Source organism: Idiotropiscis lumnitzeri, chromosome 5, assembly GCF_059441095.1.
Source record: "Idiotropiscis lumnitzeri isolate Australia: NSW breed Sydney's pygmy pipehorse chromosome 5, RoL_Ilum_1.0, whole genome shotgun sequence".
NCBI lineage: Eukaryota > Metazoa > Chordata > Actinopteri > Syngnathiformes > Syngnathidae > Idiotropiscis > Idiotropiscis lumnitzeri.
The window spans coordinates 9,136,562-9,160,612 of NC_142395.1; the positions used below are offsets into that span (position 1 = coordinate 9,136,562).

Sequence of the window (24,051 nt, forward strand, 5' to 3'; positions counted from 1 at the left end):
GCCCATCCCCAGTCAGAGATGACTTTTTCTACACATGACTTCTCTGACAAGTCTGCACAGACATAAAAACAAGCACCAAGACCCACTGACCAGTGAGAAAACTGTTGGGAAACAAACTCACTGTAAAATACCTTTGTGTATGTACAGTAATGCAATACTAAACCCTGACCAAGCATGACATAAAACAAGATTACGTATTGATCTTTAATGACCATTCATTAATACATTTTTTTAAATTGTTTCATATTCATCTTTCTACACATTATGTGCTGTAAAACTGTTACATCAAAATAACATTTTAAAAACACAAATAAAAATGCATCTGAAATGTGTTAACAAAAAAGTAAATTATCTACAGGACTCACAGCGTACCAAAATCCATATTGCACTAATCATGGTTCATCATGCTACTTTGTGCTCCACTTGTGAAATAAAAGTTGGCCTTGAAAGTTTTTTTTTTGGATGTTTCTTTTCTTAAATACCATTATTATTAATACGAAAGAAAATTGTTTCAACCCAACAGCAAGAGCATTAGCATGGAAGCTTGTACATGTCAAGCAAAGAAAGTGGAAAATTTTAAAAAATATGATAAAGTTTAGAGCAGCAATTCCAGACCTTTTTTTTTACTCATTTTGCTAACGTGTAGGTATGACTTTAGCTTAATGCGACCGAGACAATAAGCAAATTGAATTGCGTCAAGAGTCTATCATAGATGGATGTAATGGTCATTGTTCAGCATCGAATAATAAATTAGCCGGAAGTACTGCAAGTTTTTTTTTTTTTTTTTTTTCATCTGTGCGGCCCGTCGTGACCTGGTCCAAAGTGGCCCGCGGACCGGTCGTTGGGGACCACTAATTTAGAGCTTGGAGACACAGCAGAAATGTGCAATGACAAATCATTTTAAGAAAAAACACAAAGAATGTTTAAGTCCCAGCTATTTCGCCATCAAGATCTTCATCCAGAGACTTATAGTATGATGTAAACTCTGTCAGAGAAGGAGATGAGGAAGTGAAATGTCGATGTAGACGAGCGAAAGGAAGTCAAATCTCTAGTCATCGCAGCCCAGCAACTCCATGCGTAGAGTGATGCGCTCGTGCCACTCCCAGGGAACCACTCGAACAAATCGGGCATAGAATGGTGGCTCAAATACATTCTTCATATGACTGTTGTTGTCAATATTGCCTTGGAAAAGCTGCAAGAAACATGAACATTCTGGATGATCAAATGCATAAATGTTAGCAAGATAAGAGAACTGTTTGTATGTATATTACTGACCTTATCGCTGTCTGTGTTAATGTCTTTCACCATACTCCAAGACTCTTCATCATTACTGTAAGCCACTTTGTACACAGACACAAACTGCACCACCCCAAAATCCTTGGCACCCTGAGTGATAATACCCGTCAGTCGCTTAGTCTTCTCCAGATCCACCTAAACAACAGACCTTTACAATTAGTACCTTTGAAGATTTGCGTCATTACAGTGTAGTTATTACCCACGTGCACTGTACATCACCTGGATCCACTCTGATCGGTTGTTTTGTGCAGGAGACCACGCATTCGTCTTCCCCTGCTTATCCAGGCGAGCAAACTGAGGGAGCCAAGTGAACGAATCAATGCCCCATGTGCGAAAGGAACTGGAGGCTGAAAGTTGGCCATCTGAGATCAGCCGAGACTTCATTCCCATTGGCTCGGAGCACCCTGTTGCGTTTGAATAAACTGTGAATGAAGAAGCAGACAGAAGGGAGGAAGGAGAAACTCAAGAGAAGAAAAGCAGAAGAGTTGCATAAATTAACCCGAAGAAGAAACTAATCAAAGCCCTCCACCAAAAAAAAAATAAATAAATAAAAAAAATCAGTAAGAAACATTGTGACTGAGCCAAATAATTTCCAATTCAAAGCAATACCAGAGTGGGCACAGAATAAGGCAGAAGGAATAGTGGCGTGCATGCAAGAAATTGCACAGTACAACAAAATGCCATGTGCTGTGCTTCGCTGCAAACATTTTCGCTGACGTTTTCATATGGAGTCACATTTTTAAAAAGCTTAAATTATGTCTGCCTGACTTTATCTATGAATATTTTTCAAGTAAATAATAGTATAACACAAGGCAACAATTACAAAAAAATAAATGTTTAGTCAGATTTTATGCTGAAAATAAAATTGGCATGCTGATTCCGATATTGCAATCATTTTGTTTTTTCTCCACAGTTTACCTTCCAGATAAGCAAAATTCCACCAATTAGTACTTGTAAGGCTGTAGTGAGGAAAGCTAATTACGATTGGACTCATCTACAGCTACGTGGCATCGGCAACTCGTTTGTGCAATCACAATTGAGAAAGTGCGGTGAGAGGTGTGTGCAGCTCCCAATAGCTCAGTACTATCAATATCTGTAAACAGAAAGCTAGCATAGTTGCAATTATGAAGATCAGTGCTGGCTTTTCTCTTTACCTTGTAACCATGGGCATACCATAGTAAGTTCTATTTCGTTTTTGAATTTGGCTCTGTAGCTCAAAAAATTAATGTAATAGAGAAAACCTGAGATCAGTCTTGGATTCCGCACCCAAAAATGAGGTAAAAACAGCTAATGCATATTGCTATCACGCACAGGTGACCTCTCAGAAACATTCTAAATATTGCTCGGAACATTTTGTTTCTGTCAGGGACATTTGCGTCTCTGCCAAAAAAAACAAACATTCGTCACTGGAAGCAGTCTGAACAACGTTGACATTTCCCTATTTTTCTCTTTTTTTTAATAGTGTCATGAGACAACTTATTCATTTTTTTTATGTTGGTTTACGCTCCGTTGTAATGAATGCGGTTCCAGCAACACTGTACCATCAATTATATATATTACAATGATCTGTGACAACATTTAACGATAGCTGCGCCACAAGTCGTTGCGTCCTCGCTGGAACATTTTCAACTTTCAGCAGAAAAAAAGGCGACAAAACACAGCCAAACTGGAAGTTGCAACTGGATGTTTTTGGTGTGTTTACCATTGAGTTCGCATCCCACCAACTCCATGCGCAGCGTGCATGCCTTTCGGCAAACCACAGGAATTATGCGGATGTACTGGGCCACGATGGGTGGATCGAAAAGATTGGTCTTTGTGCTGTCGTTATCTGTGTTGCCCACCAAAATCTGAATGCAAAGTTTTAAAATAATATGTATAAACTGTACATATTGCACTAAGTTCTTGTGTGTAGGGCTTTGAAACATGCATGATAAGCTCTCACCTTGTCTCTCCGTTGTCCATCCATTCTGTATGTGGTATACGTTTTTCCATCAAAGCTGCTGGAAATCTTAAAGGCCTTGATGTATTCTGCAGTGCCCATGCGACTGGCGCCTTGAGTTATTATTCCTGTTAGACGCATCTTCTTCTGCATGTTGATCTTGGCGTCAAGAAGTGGTGATGTGTTTGGTGATCATTGTTGAAGCACTTTTTGATTTGCGACTGGATCTCTGCGGGTGAACAATGACTTCGCTCACCTCAATCCAAGGATTCTTGTCATGGGCAGCTGATGTCCAGGCATTGACGATACCTTGATTATTGAGCCGAGCCAACTCCGGGCCCCAACGCTGAAGACCAAGAATACCATAGTGCACAGAAGAAGCTGAAATCTGCGACTCTGCGATTGCTCCTCCCTCCATTCCCAGGAGAGAAATACAGCCTGAAACAAAAAAAAAAAAATCATATTTTAACATTTAAAAAATAGCAAAGCACCAACCACTCACGTAGGCTGCATACCATTCGTAAAATTGTCTTTCAACAGCAACTGGCAAATTAAACCACAACGCACATTAAATTAGCCACCGGAAGAGTTTTTATGTCTTAATCATAACTGATCAAAGACAATGAAAAGTCACACCCACCAGTCGTGCGTACAAATTCTGTCCAGGAAAGTTGGTCACCGGAAATTAAACTTTACTTTTATTTGTTCCTGCCAGCAATGCAAACCAAAATCTGAATACGGTTGTACAGCGACCGAACGGCCTGTATTAGGGGTCGAGCACCCTGTGACAGGACTCCCTGAGGGACATTGCAAAATGCCTTCCCCTTGTCCACAAAGCACATGTAGACGGATTGGATGGACTCCCAGATTAAAACCACATTGCTCCTCCTTATTGTGAGATGGTATTTCCCGAAAGGCCCTCTTTACTTGAAATACCATCCGATAAACATCACATATGACATACATGAATTATAAATGAAGAATGAATCAAATAAATGCATGAGAATGAATGAGCCAACATTTTACTGAGCGCACGTACGTAGATGGCACTGCTTCCCAACATATGGTGATGGGCACTGACATGAGTAATCGCCATCGAGATCTTTGCACACGCCTCCATTTTTACATGGTCGGTTGTCGCAGTCATTCACATCTGGAAATAAAGACACCATTAAACTCATTTAAAATCACCATAGCCCAAAATACAAAACAGAAGAAGCTTTGACAATGACAAATTGTTCCCTTTACACAAAGTGTATGTTGTGAAGTCAAACCACCACAAGGTGGCATACAAAGACAAACGCTAAACATCACATGGCCAATTTGAAGCATAAAATGCCCTCGGCGGGGACTCTCGAGATTGTTTCTATGTGAATGAAAAAAAAATGTTCATGACTTCTACCTTCCAAATGTATATCTTTCATTGACCTGAAACTCTTTTTTTGTCCCTCCTTGTATGACTTAATGTGCAAGCGCATTACAGATTATTGATCCAAAAATAATATACTTGCATCAACAATTTAAGTTCCATGTACATATCTACCTCTCTTAATAAATCATAAAGCCCGAGTCCGAATATGAATAATCATAATGACTGTTTATTCAAGATTAAATTGATTTGAAGTGGGACAGAGTTCAGTGAATTACTTTGATTGAGAATGTTCAATGTACAGTACTTTCGTTTAAAATTTCCTAAAGGAATTCACAATGAAAAGTACACCATGTCAGCAACATGGGTATCTTTATTACGTTTCGCCTTTTTAAGGGATGTTCACTTGAATTTATACAGGAAAAAAACACTGCATGAGGACAATTATTGTACAAAGTCTCTCTGGATTTTCACAAGCCCAAAAAATTGAACTGCATTCTCAACAGAGATAACTGAGACCCTAAGGAACCAAAAATGAGAGCATTTTTTTTTTTACACATTATATACTGATTCATTACTTATTAAAGAGCCTTTGATCATTTTACACCAATCTGTCATTCCCAAATCTATAATCCCCTCCTCCAATGATCTTTTTCTCCAAGGAAAAATCTCGCCCATTTATAATTGATGCTAACTAGCCTACTGTATTTGTACAACTGTATTATTGAGAAACGCATACTTAGCTATGGGTTCATGTTGTTAATCATTACACAACTGTCATTCAATGGCAAAAAATAAGTTCCCAATTCATGGAAGTATCTAAGTGACTTGATTTTTTCATTATTATTATAATCTGTGTCATTGAAACAATTCCCCTAAACACTGATAAACAACGTGTTGTGCTACCTTGTATGATCACATGGCCTAAAAGACTGCTCAAGCATACGACTGGTTGACGTAATGCCACATGGATCGGTGCAATTCTTGCGCCACTAAGAGGATTGGTCAAAACTTAGAAACAAATGCCAGAATGGCTGTGACAACACAAATACAACAACTGAGAAACACTTAATCCCTCTCTGGAAGGATGCAAAATTTGAAACTGATTTGCTCTTAATCCAGCACGGCAGTATGCGGCCAAACCTAAATATTCATACAACATGAACTCTTACAAGCGTTAAACAAAAATATGCACATTTGTCAGAAATGGCCAGATCATTAGTTTAAGATAGTATAACTAAAGCCTTCTAACTATATGAATTGGTTCCACCCCAAACCACTAGACCATTTCTGCCAATGACGTCTGACCCAGAAATAGAAGTGGTGCAGGGAGTAGACTGCACAAACACTACAATTGGTGGTCAGCTTGTGGGCTATGGGAGGGGATGAGCTCTTTAGTAATATCATTAAAGTGTGAGTGTAAACTTTCTGTAACTCTACATATCCGACCTTTTCACCTTCCACATTTTCAAACACATGCGATTTATAGTAATAGAATTACAAATAAGTGAGGAATCAAATCATTTTAAGAACCTCTAGAATGGCTACAAGCTATTGATTATTAATAAGAGTATTTAAGGGGATTGAGTAAAATATGTGAGCTCTTTTGGTCTGTGAGAACCTGTGTGGGTGACATCTGCATACTAAGAGACTTGGAGAGGGCTTTTCTTACTAATTAGCCAAGCAGAATAACAACACAACTCTGTGAATGAGTCTCTTTCATGAGACCATTGCAGAGGCTAGTACACGTCCCATCTACTGGGATTCTACGACAGCGTCGACCTCAATCACACAAAGTATATTTTCTATCGCTGTCAAACAGTAGCTCACACGCGCTTAGTGAACATCAGAGGGTCAAAAAGTGATTGTGCAGGATTTGATAATGAAGCAACTTACTGGTCTGGCAATGAGCACCCTCAAAGCCTGCCCTGCAGTTGCAGATGTACTCGTTGAATACATCTCCCCTTCTGGTGGGAGCGATGACCTGGCAAGACGCATCATTCTTACAAGGGTTGGGACTGCAAGGTCCTGAGTGAAACAAGATCGATCATGTCAGTACAAGTTTCGCTATCATTTGGAGTCAAAGGATAGCCTGTTGGTCCTACCTGTCTCTGTAAGGTTGCACGTGTCTCCAGCAAATCCATCGGCACAAATACAGATGAAGGGCTCCTCTCCAACCCCTGTCACGCATGTTGCTCCATTATGGCAATTATTCACTTCACAATAGTCACCTAGGAAATTTTAAAGAGGAAAAAAGGTGTTGAAATGAATCATAATAATATGTCAATCAATTTTAACCTCATTCGAAGGGCTCAACTGTCGCGTATTTGTAGCTCGACTTGACTTTTACTTTTATTTCGTGAATATTCTTTTTTTTTTTTAACTTGTTCGCACTAATAGAGGCTAGGTTGTTTTCGGAACCCACTCACTCAGTAGCTATGGATTTTGAGCAGATTGGGTTACTTTTACCCAAGGTTGCATTAATTACTTTCAGCCAGGAGAACTGGAAAGTCATCTGGTGCAAAAACTGTCCTAAACATATGCTGTGGCGACCACAGACAGAGGATATTTGCTTTTTCTTTTAAAATATTGGTTAGAAATTTAGTATGCTGGGTCAAATCCTCAACTCAAAGCACTGAGTCTAAATAACCCATCTTTTACTCAGTCCCTTTTGGACCCAGCGCTGGATTAACTATTTCACCCAATATGGGTTACTTTGGACCCAAGAGTGTTGTGGTGTAGTGTGTGGGCTAGCTGTTTACAAGTTTAAACCATAGCTGATCTGAACATTCTCTGGAATTTGCAAATGAATTAAAAAAAAATGTAGGACAACAACAGAGAAATCAAATCATTTACACATTTTGCAAACACCACACATGTTCACTTATTTTTTCTCTTAACCTGAATAATCTACGTATAGAGTTACAAATTTCAAAAAGACATAAGAGTGAAGACAGAAATGTTGGAATATGTTTGAAGTGTGGTTTTGAAGGGGAATATAGAGTGCTAGAAAACTGAGTCATATTTCTTGGACAACTCTAGCAAATCAGGCAGAAAAGCAGAGTGGGAGTGGCATGGCACAGATTTGTGAGTCATAATCTGGGTGTTTGTTTACTCATATGATGTTATTCAGGGTTGCTATTCATCCCCTGAGCAACAACTGGCAGCTTTCACGTCAAACTAGGTGAATGAGTTTGACATCCATTTGTAAGGTGAATCCACACCATGACATGGAGAGATATGTGAATGGTTCACTACTGTGCAGCTTCTGTCTGGGCCTTGTTGGATACACCATTTAGTACACCAACAGTTAGCCTGGTTTTGCAAACTAACCTATGGATTATTTACAAAATACGATTGTTTTCGTTAAAGTCATAGTTCCAGTAGATAGAGCTCAGGTCTGGTATTTGGAGTCTCCAAAAGATGGGAGACATCTTCTGACCCACCACCCTTTCAAACTGCGGGTCTTTGACTGTTATACTAAATAGTGCAAAACTGCACCACACAAGTGACAAAAACCTTTCCTATACCTCGTTAAATTAGTTTGCAATAGTGAACAATATAACAAAAGTATATCCGATTTTTATTTAACAACAAAGCAGAGAGTAGTGGAGACTTTACAACTAGAAGCTGCAGAAATAATTTATCAAGTATTCATGAGTATGCTAGAACAAAACGGACATTACCAGTACCATTTTAGTCTGACAGCACTGACAACAAAACGTGTCCGTGTGTGGCTGGGATTAAGAGATTGTAGGATTAGCCAGATGGAAGAGAAGCATGCCGGACTTGGTCTGCCAGGAATGAGCAGTTATACAACATGACAGTGCACTGGCAAAACGCTCAGGATGCTCGCTACCATTGACCTACCATCCAGACTGACAGGTGATCTGTGCTGTGAGCGCAACAGGTGATGTATACACGTCATGACAGTGGACAAGCACCAGCCAATGGCACTCTAAACAGCCCAGACATGTTTGTTTACTATTTTAGGCAGACGATGTGTGTGCAGGTGCGGGAAATTGGCAGGACATTTCCAGGTTGATCTAAGGTTAGGTGAACAGACAGCTGCTTCATGTTGGCACTAGACACGAGCACATATGGCGCTATTTTTCTCTCCATCTGTACCACCTCATAGAGTTTAACCGCTAGGATGTCCAATGAAATGAAAATGAAACAATGTTGTAAATAAACAAAGATGACCACAATTGTACATACAGAAGGTTTTCACTGAAGGTTAAAAAGAAGTCTCATCACTATGTCTATGCAATATAACCAGAGAGAAAAAAAACTTGCCTGCGACAGTCTTTCTCCAAGGACACTTCTTACAATATAATATCAGTCGTGGTTGGGGGAATGTTGAAATTCACAACTAAAGGCACTCCGGAATTATACTTAAAAGTTGCGCTTCAAAAGTTGGAATACAAATGGGAAGTGGAATAGGAATATCTTTAGAGAATTGCGCACATGCAGGACCCCATCATGTCATCAATCAAGTTTCATTCTTTCATTGACTCATCATTAGTTCAAATGACTCAAGCCATAAAACAAAGGCCAAGGTACTAGTTTCATTTTAGTGTGTGTGCGTGTGCGCGTGTGTGTTCGTGAAGAGCAAACACTAAATTAATCACTCCAACGTTGTAATTTAAAGTCGTCGTAAAGCCCATTACATATAAAGAGAGAAAAATAAACTTACCAATGACCGACGACAGGCAAAGAAGAAGTGTAATCGCTGCCAAGTTTACTTCTCTTCCATTTCTGGACGATGTCATATTTGTTTACTCTCTGCAGTATTAAATCAAGGTGGTTCGGAATGAAGCACAGATTCTAGTTGTAGCTACATTCAAGTGCACTGTTAAAAGTAGGAATTCTGTGGCAGGGAGCGAGAGGAAATCCAAGCAGTAAAACCCAAAGGAGTGTGATGTCATTGAGGGGGCGGAGACCGTTGCTTCTAAACTGAACCGTAATGAGGTACTAAGGTGCGGTCTAAGTTATCATAAGAGTGAACCATTATCAGCGAATCTTCAGGTACCTTTCAAAATACATGTTTATGTTAGATACCCTGTCAAAACGTAAAAAACTTTGCTGACAGGTAATATGGTGTTGGTAACAAGTCTTAATTTTTAAAATGCAATACAATCACCGTCGTTCCCCGCCACCAAGACATGAGACGCTTCAGTAAACATTTGGCAAACTATATCGCCCTCAGGTGGACACACCTGATCATGGAAAATTTACAACAATCTATGTCCATCGCCTTTTCGCCATTCATCAGCCATGCAACGATACTACTGTCAACTCCAGGGTTGCAGGTAAGATCGATTCTGTGTGGCGATGTCCAGAACACACCATGACAACCATTCAGCCTCGTACTCATTGTCACATTAATGCAGGCTCACCAACCATTTTGAAACTAATAGCTGCTTTTTGGGTACTAAATTATGGGAAAGGCTACCAGTTTGATGTATACTTCTGAAATAAAATGGCTCAAATCAACTTGAATTGTGTTTTTATTAATAATGAATTATATTTATATATGTGAAGACACTAATTATGTTAATCATATTTCAAAATAATAAATGATTTTACTAAGTAGGAAACATTAATAAGATGCAATGTCCCCAAAACCCCGACTGATGTCGTCGATGGTAGGCTTTACTTGATCAGGATTTTGGAGCCGATCACCAATCAGTGAGACAATTGATTTAAACCTCTTGTTTATTAACTGTTCAGTCGACGCTGCTATTTTAGCCCACATTTACGTGTACCGTTGAGAAAGAAATTATAGCAAGTAAACCTCAATAATTCTCCCGAAAACATTGATAAACATTCAGTACTCGGACAATTGGGTGGTCGTGGTCTAGAGGGGGTGGAAAAGTTCTAAAGTTATATTATATTTAATATTTCATCAGGTTTGTATATCTAGAGTAAATGCAAAAATACAAATAATCTGATTATTTATGATACCATTAACAAATATATTACTTTGTAATCATAAATATAATTATAATGAAAACATTGGATTCGAACAAATATATTATTCCATATACCTGTACTGAAAATGTACTTGTAACTTAGATAAGTGCTCTTTGTCATTGATAATAGGAAAAATAATTTTGCTTTAGTTTGAGGACAGTTAAGTAAAGTACAGTTCTGCTATTTAATTTTTTTATTAATTCGTTTAAATAACATTCAGATAAAGCGCAAATGAAATACTGCTCGGTAGTTTGCCCCATAACACGATATGAGTCAGTGTTTTGTGACATCATGGAATTATCAACCAATGACAGCGGCCGTATGCAAATTGCAGAAACCTCTCGGAAGCGGAATTGAGCTGTCAGTGTGGCGGCTGCTACAGTATTTTAGCAGATGTGTTTCGCTTGTTCTCATCTTTCAATGCGACAGCGTTACACATTAGACAGATATGACTTAACACGACGGCACCACACAAATGAACTCTCGTGGGCATAAATAAGGGTTGGACGTTTGGAGGCAATAGGCAGCAAATTCTTTCCCTCGTCGCTGGTAAGTAACGCTATGCTAAAGATGCTCTGCTGCGACCAGTGGGCAAGTCTTCCTTTGCTTTACGTATATGACATAATTAACGTACGAGCCCGAAGATAATGTACAATGTGACTAGCCTGGACTAAATGAAATTAAATGCAGGGATTTGCTGATGTCAAACAAAAACTGGATCGACTTGCGTGGCACGAATCTAAAAAAAAAAGAAAAGAAAATACCTAAAACGATTGCTCATTTTCTAGCACAGAGGAGACAGTGAAATGCAAATGATGGGCTGTTATTTTGCCCGTCCACCATACATGTCTAACGTTTTTTTTAAACAAATGTTTCATTTTCGCTTTTCTATCACACAGTAATGTCAGCACTGTAAAGTACAGCGTGTGTCCTTGTGTTGGTGAGCTCCTCTGTGCCAGCTAGTCGTGACAAAGAACGCTAGCACAGGCAACATTAGCACGCTCCCTTGTCAACTCTCAACGTTCATTTACTGACCAAGTGTCGTCCAAAAATTAAGGTTGTTTTCTTGTGGCAATTAGGTAGACACCGCGGGCATTGTCTTTGTTTGTGTTTCGATGGTAGTATACGGAAATCGGACAAGCTTATTAACGTGGGTGTGGATTCAGACTCAGAGAGACGCTGCGACTTGAGTTGACACGTTCTTCGTCTGGGAATACTACTGTGTAGCTGTCATATATCTCAAGTGATTCAGTGTCATAAGTTGTTAGCTAGGTATTGCAAACTATGACGTTCAAATTTAACGTTAAGCAAAACTAAGAGATTATTATCTATTTATTGATGATATTGAATGTTAGAACGATTCCCATGACTAAATTTTATGCACAACCCAGCTTGGTGTGTTCTGTTTTTTATTGTACTAAGAATATTTTTAATGTGTCTCGTTGCTTTGCTCTTTAGGTCGGACCGCATCACTGTGACTGCACCCATTACATTTTCCCAGTTTTGGAAATAATTGTTCATTGCAGCCATCACGCAAACTAGTAAGTAATATTTTTTAATGTACACTAAAGACAGATAATTTTTATTTATTTAGTGTCTTTCCATTGCATAACAATTTTGTTGCAGTGTTAAAAGTTGTACCTGCGTGTGTCACAATACCTACAACAGCTCGGAGTGAATGTTTTTTTTTGTCAGGTTGCAATCAGCTTTTCTTGTCACAAAGAAATTTTGATCATGCTCCAAATTTCCTTGCGACAAGAAAAACTGTTTGCAACAAGGCAAAACAAGAGAACATCTTTGCAATATTTAACTTTCACCGCTCAGTGAGTTACCTCCTTAAGCCCGTATTCCACTGAGTGGCGAAGGTTACATTTTCGTTAAGGTTCGTTCAATATCCCAAACATTCGCCCAATGTTCTCCAGACGTTTGACCCGATGAGAGCGCAACATTTGCTACCTTCACAAACGTTCCCCCCTCAGTGGGATACGGGCATAAGTACCATTTGCACAACAACATTGAGCATCAAGAACACAAACGTATAGAGAATGGGTCTTTTATTAACGTCATTGCTAAATCCTGTACCTTCTCTGACAAAGGGTCAAGAAAACAAGTGGTGCCATCAGACTGTTGCACAATGCTGTGTGAACTCATGCACTGTACTTTCCCATGATTATGACAAATATTTTGGCTTTTCTGTGCACCTTGCAGTTCCTGTTTTTGTGTAATATCAAAGTCCAAGTGACAATTCCTAAACATTATCTCAGAAGTTTCTCTTGCTCTACCCAATCACTTAATGAATGTCTTTAATGATGTTTAACTATAAAAAAAAATTGTCATTGTTATTCTAGAGCAACCATGAACACACACGAATCAGATGTGCACACCATCTCTCCGGAGCTGCCAGCGATGTTTGATGGCATGAAGTTGGCGGCCGTGGCGACGGTCCTATATGTCATTGTACGCTGCCTAAACCTAAAGAGCCCCACCGCGCCCCCAGACCTCACCTATCAAGACACACCCCTCAACCATTTCCTGCTCAAGTCCTGTTCTCAGCTGACCAAAGAGTGAGTTTTCTATCATTGATGGTGTTGCTGTGGAATTGTAGATGCTGGTCTGCAGCAAATGTAACTCTCTGTCTGATGATGATCCCATCTGTCGTCACTGGTCCTTTGTGTGCCACACGTCTCTGTCTGGTTTTGTCGTGGAACATTAATTAAACCAGGCGATACAGTAGAATTCATGTTTAACAAATGCAGAGAAAACGTAAAGGACATTTAAATATGTTGAAAATTAGTGCGCACTCTTAAGGTTTTTGTTGATAAAACTCTTGTCAGCTTCACGGCCTGTATTTGTGAGGGGGGGAAAAAAAAGGAACTTTTGAGAGTCAACATCTTCCTCTCTTGTTCCCGAGGAAATCTTAGATCTTAGATCCCTTATGGATTCCGTCAACTTTCACCCTGCCGACTGTTCATTAGAGTTAATCTAATGTGTCAGTAGATGGCTGTTGTTCAACTTCACAATTGTATTTTAAGAAGTCCTATTATTTATCCACAATGGCACCCTGGGAATATGCACACAATTTGGACTGTTGCACGATCAAGAAATAATTTCAAGTGCGCCTTGATGCTATGTGTTTGTTGAGCTTTTTATGGGCGTCAGTGAGGTGATCCACCTCTTCTATTGAATTAAAGCTACTGTGCCCCTTCCAGAAACGTGCTGTGAAGCTCCACTTATGCTTTCAACAAACGACACAGTGATCACATTACCAAATTGAAGTCGCTGCCTGTGCTCTTATGTAACTGTGTATTCAAGGTGCAGTAAACGTTGAAGAGATGAGAAAACACAGGGGCAAGGTTAAAGGGGTTGTGTAACATGTGACATCACTATGAACTGTGGACACAGAACCATGTCCTTGATTTCTTGAAGCTACGCAGAGAATGTAATCATTGTGTCCCAAGTGTTTTAATGGCCTTCATTGTAATTGAAGAAATCATGGCTAATGTGTCCGTTGGAATATTTTGTGCTTGTCTCTCCACCTAAAACCCCAACCAGGCAACAAGTTTGCGTAAACTAGTGGTGTAATGTGGTATTGAAATGACCTTTTTGTGATACTGAACCTTGGTAATATTATCTGAGTGACATGCTGCAATCTCAGCAGCATATTTGAAAACTAAGTACTTCAGTTCATCAAAAGTGTCACTGGAATGCAAACACGCCCTTTGAGGAACTTGCAACACGAGCTGAACTGTTACACATTGATGGCACTTCACTCATCATTGTGTAATCTTTCAAGAGCTGCACCTTAAAAACTACTGTATGGCCCAACCCAAATCTTTTCCTATCATAAACCACCGATGAAAATCAGTATCTTTTATGTGCTGTTACTTATGCTGTAAACTCAGCCTCATGCTCTTGTCTAAAAGGATAAAAACTCTTTTCTGTTTTGAGAGGAAGTTGTTGATGTAATGTTTTCTACACAGGTACATTCCGCCATTACTGTGGGGCAAGAGCGGTCACCTCCAGACGGCCTTATATGGCAAACTTGGTCGGGTGAGCGCACCTCATCCGAGTGGGATCAGGAAGTATTTGCCCATGCCTGATGGGGCCACTGCGACCTTTGACCTCTTTGAACCAGTGGGGGACCATCGAACAGGAGGTGATGCAACTCATAGATATGAAGATGAAAAGTATATGAGCTATGTTACAGGTTTGGCTATAGAAAGGACGTTTTGTTTTAAAATTTTGGACCATATTATAATGAGTTCAGATAATATGACCAAAACATAAAAATTGGTTTAGTCAGACCATGACGCTAATTCTCCACTGATAGCTGAACTCAGTTTTTAATCCTGAGTGAAATTCCATAGGCATGTGAGACACCTGACCTTTTTTTGGCAATACCCAATTTTTCCAGTCCTGAACATTTTTCCTCTTAATTAAGGCAGATGGTGGCAGCATCACGCTTTGGGGTTCCATTTCTTTAGTCGGAACGGTGATTTTTGTCAACTCCATGATCCCACTTGCAAATACAGCGCCAGTTGTTTACCATAACCCCTCGGCTGTCTGCTAGAATGCCTAAATTGAAGAGGATTGGCACCTTTCACTTTAAAAATGCCCCCGAGCGTGCAGCTAATCTGTAAAAATATTAGCTTACCATGAGAAAATTGACATTGTTCAGTGGCGTGACAGAGACCAGGTCTAAATCGAGTTGGAACTCTGTAGAGTGATGTGAACGGTGATGCGAAATTGTACTGCTTTTAAATTGTCAGGTCAAAAAATGCAATGCTGTAATTGAAAGTAAAAGTGTTCAATTCAACAAATGAAACTTTGACATTTGGAAATGATCAATTTTGATCTGATTTAAAGCAGAAACATAATCCATAATCTCTGACTGGTCAAATGTCGTTGTCTGTTTGACCAGATGACATCACCATGGTGATATGCCCCGGTATCGGAAACCACAGTGAGAAGCATTATATCCGAACCTTTGTGGATTACGCCCAAAAGGACGGCTACCGCTGTGCTGTGCTGAACCACCTCGGAGCGCTGCCCAACATCGAGCTCACGTCGCCACGCATGTTTACTTACGGTAAATCGTGAAATGTTTATCAAGAACAAGAAAAATGCATCCTGTATTGATGGCTAACTCAGTAAATGAATCCTCTCCTCACAGGGTGCACATGGGAGTTTGCCGCCATGGTTGGGTACATTAAGCGGGCATATCCTCAGACCCAGTTGATAGTGGTGGGCTTCAGTCTGGGTGGCAACATTGTCTGCAAGTTTCTGGGTGAGAACATGGCCAACCAGGAGCGAGTGCTGTGCTGTGTCAGCGTCTGTCAAGGTTACAGTGCTCTTAGGTGGGTGGATGTCTCATCGCTTGAGTTCAATCGTTGTATGATAATAGATTTGTCTCATTTGTTATGTAATTACATCTACCTGATGTATGTAATGCTTTCTATTTTTTCCTCCTGACTTTCTTATCACATACTGCAACTGGCACTTGCTGTAGATGTAAAGCAGAAGGCATTGGTGCACACGCAATCACCTAAACCGCCGTTCTGACATGTTCATAAAACAATTTCGATTGTGACACATCGATGAGGTATTACAGAGGACAGCTAATGTTGAACCTTGAGTGCTCGTGCATGCGTGTGCCAACAACTCCTAGCAAACAATAAAAACTCAGAGTCAAGACATAAGCAGCAGCAGTTCTTTCCGTGTGGAAACCTACATTCACAACTGTCATTTTTTTCTAGAAAGCTAAATTTATATCATCGGTTCATAAACCATTTGGATTCTTAGTTTTGGGTGTCATTGTCTCGGTCAGTGCCTGACACTGTCCTTCCTTTTCATAGCATGACTCTTTGTCCAGTGGATTACATATGACATTGTGCTGTTCGGAATGCTGAGTAGCACTCTGAGCACGAAGCTGACTTCCTGTCTGCTTGTCTCTCAGGGCCCAGGAAACATTCCTACAGTGGGATCAGTTCAGGCGCTTCTATAATTTCCTCATGGCTGACAACATGAAGAAAATAATCCTCTCACACAGGTAACACTTGTCGCCCGGTGCCTAGTTGCTTTCTCTGTGAAACCTTAATGAGGAAAATTAATTTACCACTGACAGAAGTCCATCAGGCAGAACTAGTTTATGATGTTTTACTTCTCTTTTTTTTGCATCCTGGATGTCCTTTTAGTTTCATAGGATTTCAAATGCACTACTTAAGATAAAACTCATTTTCATTGCATTGCAAGAGAAAGATTTACTGTGAATAGATGTTTATTGTTCATAAAGTTACAGAAAGGTAACTGTTGTCTCTTCATGTGTTCCCTCTCCTTTTTGAATGCTCCAGGCACAGTCTATTTGTGGGAAACTCTGTTAAAATGATAGCGGCCGATCTCGGTCGGCTATACACAGCAACGTCCCTCATGCAGATCGATGACAACATCATGAGGTAATCACACAAATCTCAGACAGAAAAGTAGCATGGTGGTGTAATTCTTGAATAGAAATGTATGTGTCACGGGTAGGGATGGCAATTGATCAGAATTTCATAATTCCAATGATCAATAAATGCTTATCACTTTTATTCCTTCTCGATTCAATTCTCATTTGGGTGAGAAAATGAAATGTTACAAATGATATGTAATATTGAGGTCATTATTATCATGCACCATAATGTGATATGAGGAAAAAGACATTCAGCATTGTGCGATATGGACACAATTTTATATCCCGTTAACAATGTATCATGATAATGATGTATTTTTTTCCTTAAAATTACATTACATTAATAGTCTCAGATTTCTTTCTCCATTTATTTTTTTAGAACAATAATTAAATTCATAAAAAAATGAATTAAACTCCAATAAATCACAAACTTGACTTGATGTTGCTGCTGGGTTTTGCATATCATGTTAGAAACTCCCATTTTTTTCCCTTACAAATTCTGCTGAAAACGCATTTCATGTGATATGAAATGATCTTGTTTTACCTGCCACTCGTTTGTTTTATTTGTATCCTTGCCAAGTTTATATCTGCAAGTGTGATTCTGAACGTATGAGAAGCTCTTGTAAAATTGATTGTAGAGGAGATTTCTTAAAATGAATCGATTGTGTTATTCTTTCAACAGGAAATTCCATGGACACGACTCTCTCAAAGAGTATTATGAGAAAGAAAGCTGTGTACATTATATTCACAATGTAAGAAAAACACACACGTTTACATTGTTTCTGTGGTGTTTGTCTGATGAACTGTAATTGTTATTTTGTAGGTTAATGTACCACTGCTGCTTGTGAATGCTGCAGATGATCCTCTGGTTCATGATTCTCTGCTCAAAATCCCCCGCACGTTAGCAGGTAAGCAACAATTGGTCGTGGCAACCACCCTCTGTGATACGACAACATCTTTAAACTTTGGTTCCGCAAATTATTATTGGATTGGTTTCATCAATGTTTATTTAGAACCAAAAGGCTCATTATAAGATAGGTGTTGCTTGCAGACAAAATCTAAAAAAAATTGTGGCTTCCATTTAAAGGCAGTCTGCAGATGTTTCTTGCTAAGTTGCCGACACATCTTGAGGAGCTATAAGGAATAGTGTTGTCATGCTCGACAATTTGAGGAAGTCGTGATAAAAAAGCTTTGTCAAACATACTTGACACTGGAGAAAGAAAAAGATCCCCTTCTAAATGGCCAAATGTCAAAGTCATTGTGAGTGTTCAAGGACTGGTTTGTAGGAGTGTCCAACTTGTATAGTATTTTGTTCAATTCCACACCCTTCACAGATTTTGGCATTGTCTACGGTATAACATTTTGCAAGTACTTTCTGTCTAATCCAAAGTGCTTCATTTCTATTTGGAGAGGAAGTTGCAACTATGTTAATTTATTTCTTTATAACGCGCGCACACACAGAGTCACTGATATTGTAGTGCTACACTCGACTGACTCGACAATACATAAATGTATACATAAATAAGGCAAATATAATGATTTTGATCTGAAACTATTGGAGAACAGATTTCTTGATTCTTTGCACTTCGTTCATTCATATCATTTCAGTTAAAATCATTACAATTGTGCCATTTGACAGCAACAAAAAAAAAAAAAATCCAGGTTGTGTCATTGAACCCGTCCAGCATAATCCAGCCTCTGGCACTTGGGCTCCCTCCTACTTAATACTGCCCTATATACAAACTCAGAAGCTATTTGAGAAAGGAAAAGTCCCACATGTGTTCGACTTTGCGTGTGTGCATACATATACTCTGACTTTTAAGAAACCCCGTGACCAGCTGTTGGTTTTAAAATACAATGCAGTCACAGTCATACCAGGAAAGGTCATGACAGACATCCGCTGTCCATGCTGCCACTCTTGCGCTCCAAACCTTAACACAGCGTACACCCACTATACCTATTTTTATGATTTTAATGCTAACTTAAACTTGCCTATATTGCCATCATTCTGTGCCTGGTGAAACAGTGTTGTCGGGTGTGGACAAGCACTCAAGACAGCTTCCACGCATGGTGCACACAGTTGAAAGCCCCGTGAGATGTTAATCACTACTGAACTGAATCAGTGTCTCCCACTAACCCAGATAAGAGGGACAAAATAAAGAGATCCAGGCCAATCCTTTATCGCTGACCACGCCGCTCGGGGCACAGCTGCAATCACCCTTTGCAAGTTCACGTTGCCATCCGATAAAGATGAATGATTTATCGACCTCAGGGAGGTGACCTAGATTTGTACACTTTATTTTTTTATTAAGTCAGATCTACGGATAATGTGCAGTTTAATCCACAATCACAGAGTATTGGATTTGCACAACGCTTTTGAAATCCGGAAAAGCATACTCCATTTCAACAAACTGTCAGGTGTCAAGGCCCATAACGGCACGATTGCTTAAAGATGGACACAAAATTTGACATCCTCAACCTCTAGTCCTCACAGTGAGGGATCTCCTGACTCCTGGAGGTTGTCTGCCGGGTAGAACCACAGTAGTTGCCGATTGGGTGCCTGATGCACGTCACGGGACTCAAACCTTCAGCTTGTGTTGCCAATTCGCAGCCGCTGTCCCAGCTTGGCTCACTGTAATTTGACAAATTCCATTTTTCGCTCACACTCCTCCTTTGGCTTTGTCTACTTCTGTCAGATACTTTGGTGTCAACAGCTACATCTTCGTGTGCTTTATTTTAAAATGTAAGTGGAGGTTAAGTGTGTAAATAATGTGTGTTAATTGTGATATTGAACAAGAATAACAAAAAGGGCTCCCCAGATTACGTTCCCAACATGCAAGGTTTTGGAGTCACAATGGCACGCCATCAACTTGTTTGCATAGCGGCATAAGAATACAGTATGTCAGGGGTCACCAATGTGGTGCTCGGGGGACGCCAAGGTTTTCATGAGTAGCTTGCAGGAGAAATTATGATTCATGTCTTTACAAAAATGAATAGCATTAATTGTTAATAATAACACTGAGGGTGTCCCGATACTATTTAACACTTCCAATAAGATCCAATATTGTCCAAGTCGATATCCGCAGGAATGATGCATGCTTTTATTAAAATTGTTTTCTTTGAAATGTTAGAAGAGACTTGATCAAGTGATACAAGTCATACAAAGAAAAATAGTCAGGGGGCAGGAGAAAATATGACCCCTTTATTCCAAACATTTGGGTCACGTAAATTCAACCTCAAAGGTGAAAATGTACGGCACTTGAATAAAATTAATACAAAATAAATTAAAGCTCTCTGACAATTAACCCTAAATAAGTCAACATTAGATTTTTTTTTTATATATTCAGTCCATTCCAGAGTCTGGAATGGACTGCTTGTATGTGAGATTTTGAATATAGACCAATATTATCCGATACTGTTATTTTGTCTGTTAACGTACAGATCTCCGACATCAATATCGGATCGTCAAACCGCCAAATAACATAATAGTGTATTTCAAATGAGTAGCCCTTCGCAGGTTTAAAAAGGTTTATGAACCCTGTAGCATGTATCATCTCACGGCTCAAAAAGGATGTTCATTTCCTAGCCTACATCTGATTTATGGCCTACAAGTACTTTTTTTATACAAATATTTGCTGTAAATCTGATTTTACTTCTGCATTAGCAAAGGTCAATGATACTGAATGCTGTGTTAAGACAGATTTAAAATTTACCATGAGGCCTTTGCCGTAGCAACGTGACAGTGTTGCCATGGAGCCCCCATTCTGTAATAATTATGACAACCAGGACACATCTACTGACAAATTTGACAATAGTTTGTGTCTTTGAAGTGATCTTGCTGGGTTAGTGGCTACATTTCGATGGTAAAAATAGTTTTAATCGGGTTGTGTACATGAAGCATTTTTATTCCGCTCAGGCTTTTAATCCGAATAAATGTGTCCAAAGCCATTGACTGTTGCCATTGACTGACTGACTTTTTTTTCTGCTTTATTTTACTGTAACGACAGTCTGCGGTTGTCTAACGAACTGCTATCGAACCACTGAGTCATGCTTTTATCTGCTGGTATCACATTCCAGGCGACTCTCTGTTATCATGTTCATAGTCCAAAAGTCTAACGGCTCTCTGCTTTGTCACTCCGTAGAGAAGAAGCCCAATGTCATCTTCGCCTTGACGCTACACGGCGGCCACCTCGGCTTCTTCAAGGGCGCCGTGCTCTTCCCTAAACCCCTCACCTGGATGGACAAAGTCATTGTGGGCTACGCCAACGCCATATGCCAGTGGCAGAAGCAGAAACCGCCATGCCAAAGTGACCACAAGAGTGAGAGTTCCTGCACAAAGGAAAAAGCCTAAAACCTGTCTCTCCGTCTTTTTTCCTCACTCTCTCACCGTAAACCACACAAGACTCCACTGTCCCGGCACTGAGGAGACATGTGAAAGTGCTCCCTCTCTACTTTTTTGCCTTCTTCTTTGGTGCTGCGCCCGCTATACCTCCCCATGACTTCAGCACAGTCGCAGGAACAACCATCTGCTTCTGTGAAGTTCAGAGCAGGAGCACATCTTTTTTTGACGTGCTCAACGGTGACCTTTGATCATAAAGGCATTGACTTAATCTGAGAAGATGCGGACCATCAAAATGAGGCCATCAGCATAGTTTAGTGCTGCGCTTGGTGCCCATTACTGATCACCTCTAATCACCGCCTTTATTGGCTCATATGCTGTCTGCTTCCATGCAGCGCCCTTTTAGTATCCATGTCATTCTTAAATATAGCTACTGCGTCTTTTTGGAGAGGTAAAGACTGAGGTCCGTGCGTAACATTACGATTGGCAAGCCTGATCCAAGTCGTATAAAATTAGCTATTAAAAAAAAAAATGTTGGCAGGATTTCTGTTTGCGTCACATCAACCGACGCCCATCCGAATCACCCCACGGCACTTACTGTTTGCATGACACTTGAAGAGGGAAGAACGCATATTTTCTCGTGAGCAGGGATCACCCCCAAATGGGATCCATGCACATTCCCAGTCACATAACATGACTCAGATTCTTTGCACTTTATAGCTCCACCCATCTCATTATGTTTTATTGTTTTGCTCTCTGCAAGTGAGAAGACAACGTTGGGTGTGTGATAACGTGTGAGTTACTTCTGATTTTCCTCGTGTTGTCTCTTGCTGGTGTCATCGCGACCTATTTCTCTTCCGTTCGCCTTTGACCGGCTGCAGCATTAGTCAAGACGCTAACCTACTGCCCGGGCTCGGAGGCCAGAGCCAGCCCTCGTTCACTGTTCCGTTGAAGGGACAATTGGGCATCGGCAGGCATACATACTAACTTGGTTAAAATCATCTCAGCTGTGAGGTAGGACTAGTTGAAGGGCCAAGTTACTAGACGATGAAGCAAATATTGTACTGGTGATTGTAATGTGACGTTATCAGCCAGTGAACAGTGCATGTTTGAGTGGCAGATACTGTATGTAAGGGAGGGTTGTTGTTTTTTTTTTCCTCCACATTTTTTTTTTCTTGTGAGAGTCAAAATATTTGGTTTTCACTGCTGGAGTGCAGCTACTTGGGCAAAAAAAGCAGTAAATTCATTGAAAGCGTCTTGATTTAATTATTAAAATTTCAGTTATTAGAGCTCTAATTGCAAAGTAACGCAGTCAATCTTTAATATAAACATTGTGACGAGACGAGTTTACTGATGATGGTGCATCACAAACAACTCACTAACAACTTTGTATGTTGAAAGAACCAGCACCTGTCTCAGATGAAACCTGATTGAGATCTCACGTAATTTTTACATTTTTTGTTACAACAAAAAAAAATTACAATATGGAAGGCACAATTTACACAATTGCTTGTCACAGAAGTGAGAAATTGTGAATCCTCCAAATGCATCCTTGTTTGTTAGTATAGAGCTGGTTGATCGTGTCCAGCTTCTTCACCAACCAACAAACTACTAGATGCTCTATACGACCAAATTCCTTTTCTCAGTCAGGCAGGCTTTTGCTTTTCTCCCAATTTCCTTTCTCTTCTTTCCAGTTATTTTTCAGTCTAATGTGACCATCGTTCAACATGATACAAAGTGGCGGGATCTTGTTTGCTGAATTTGGGGGAAAGATTAAAAATCTGTACTACTGTATTTCTTCTTGCCAGCATAGCCTTTATAAGAAAATCACTGCTACCACCTGCTGTCAGAGACGCCAATCATCTCACCCAAAGTGACGCCATTGGTTGATTTGTTTCCAATTCAACCTTCATGAATGTTTTATTTTTTGTTTGATTCGCCTTCTCCAGCTTTATAGATGTTAATTTTTTTTTTGCGTGAATAATTCTTGTTTTCCAAATATTTGTACGTCTTTGTGTGTTGGTTAGTACGACATACAGACTTTGCCATACCATCACATCAGTCAACAACCAAAATGAAAACTTTAACAAATGAAAGAGTTTAAGAAATATTTGAAATTGTATTTATTTTGAAATATTTAAAAGCCCAGGGATAGGGCAAAAGGTAAAAGGGACTAAAGGCAATAAGCAATCAGAAGAGATTAATGAAAATGTGTAAATATGACACCATGGTGGGTGACCTTTGATGTTATGTTTTATGTTGTGAAAGAAAAATTATGGCGCCCAGTGCATCTCAAATTTGCTCTTCTCTTCGTTTCAGTATTTTGGGCTCATGCTTTTTATGTGGGAAATGAATAATTCAATACTAGAATTCAAAACTCATCAGGTTGGAGTCAACTTTCTTCAGCATCTGGTTGAGAGCCCATAATAACAAAAAAAAGCCACAGAAAATATGCAGCTTTAATGTTGTTGTTTTGTTGTGTATGCTGAAATGCCATTGAGGGGTGTGAAGATGACAAGAAAGGCGCACATAATCTTTTCTCATTTTCAACACTGGGTATTTTTTTTTATTTCCTTGTTTTCTTTTTCAAGAAAGGATTTATGGTTCAAATAAAATTTGTCCAACAAAAACACATTTCCTGTTGTTTTTCCACCCAAAAACACTGTTATGATTTTAATGACAAT

General features: G+C 39.6%; 2 protein-coding genes across 3 annotated transcripts; one reads left to right on the top strand and one right to left on the bottom strand.

The window, feature by feature from the left end:
* Positions 1-190: 190 nt before the first annotated feature.
* On the bottom strand, positions 191-9,541 carry LOC148336845 (lactadherin-like). 2 transcript variants are annotated; one of them, XM_088297095.1, is made up of 10 exons: positions 9,301-9,541; positions 6,710-6,835; positions 6,501-6,632; positions 4,275-4,388; positions 3,492-3,673; positions 3,239-3,394; positions 2,999-3,143; positions 1,516-1,700; positions 1,276-1,431; positions 191-1,192 (listed from the first exon to the last, which is right to left on the bottom strand). In XM_088297095.1, the coding sequence occupies exons 1-10, from the start codon at positions 9,374-9,376 to the stop codon at positions 1,049-1,051; spliced, it is 1,416 nt and encodes a 471-aa protein (XP_088153221.1). In that variant the 5' UTR covers positions 9,377-9,541; the 3' UTR covers positions 191-1,048. The 2 variants fall into 2 exon arrangements, with proteins under 2 accessions (XP_088153221.1, XP_088153220.1); XM_088297094.1 differs by having other exon boundaries at positions 1,516-1,718; positions 9,301-9,536.
* Positions 9,542-10,898: 1,357 nt separating this feature from the next.
* On the top strand, positions 10,899-23,997 carry LOC148336846 (monoacylglycerol lipase ABHD2). The gene is made up of 11 exons (XM_088296272.1): positions 10,899-11,129; positions 12,039-12,121; positions 12,929-13,144; positions 14,561-14,736; positions 15,502-15,669; positions 15,754-15,937; positions 16,537-16,629; positions 16,931-17,032; positions 17,711-17,780; positions 17,852-17,936; positions 21,171-23,997. Exons 3-11 carry the CDS (start codon positions 12,936-12,938, stop codon positions 21,377-21,379), a joined length of 1,296 nt encoding a protein of 431 aa, XP_088152398.1. The 5' UTR covers positions 10,899-11,129; positions 12,039-12,121; positions 12,929-12,935; the 3' UTR covers positions 21,380-23,997.
* The last annotated feature ends 54 nt before the right edge of the window (positions 23,998-24,051 follow it).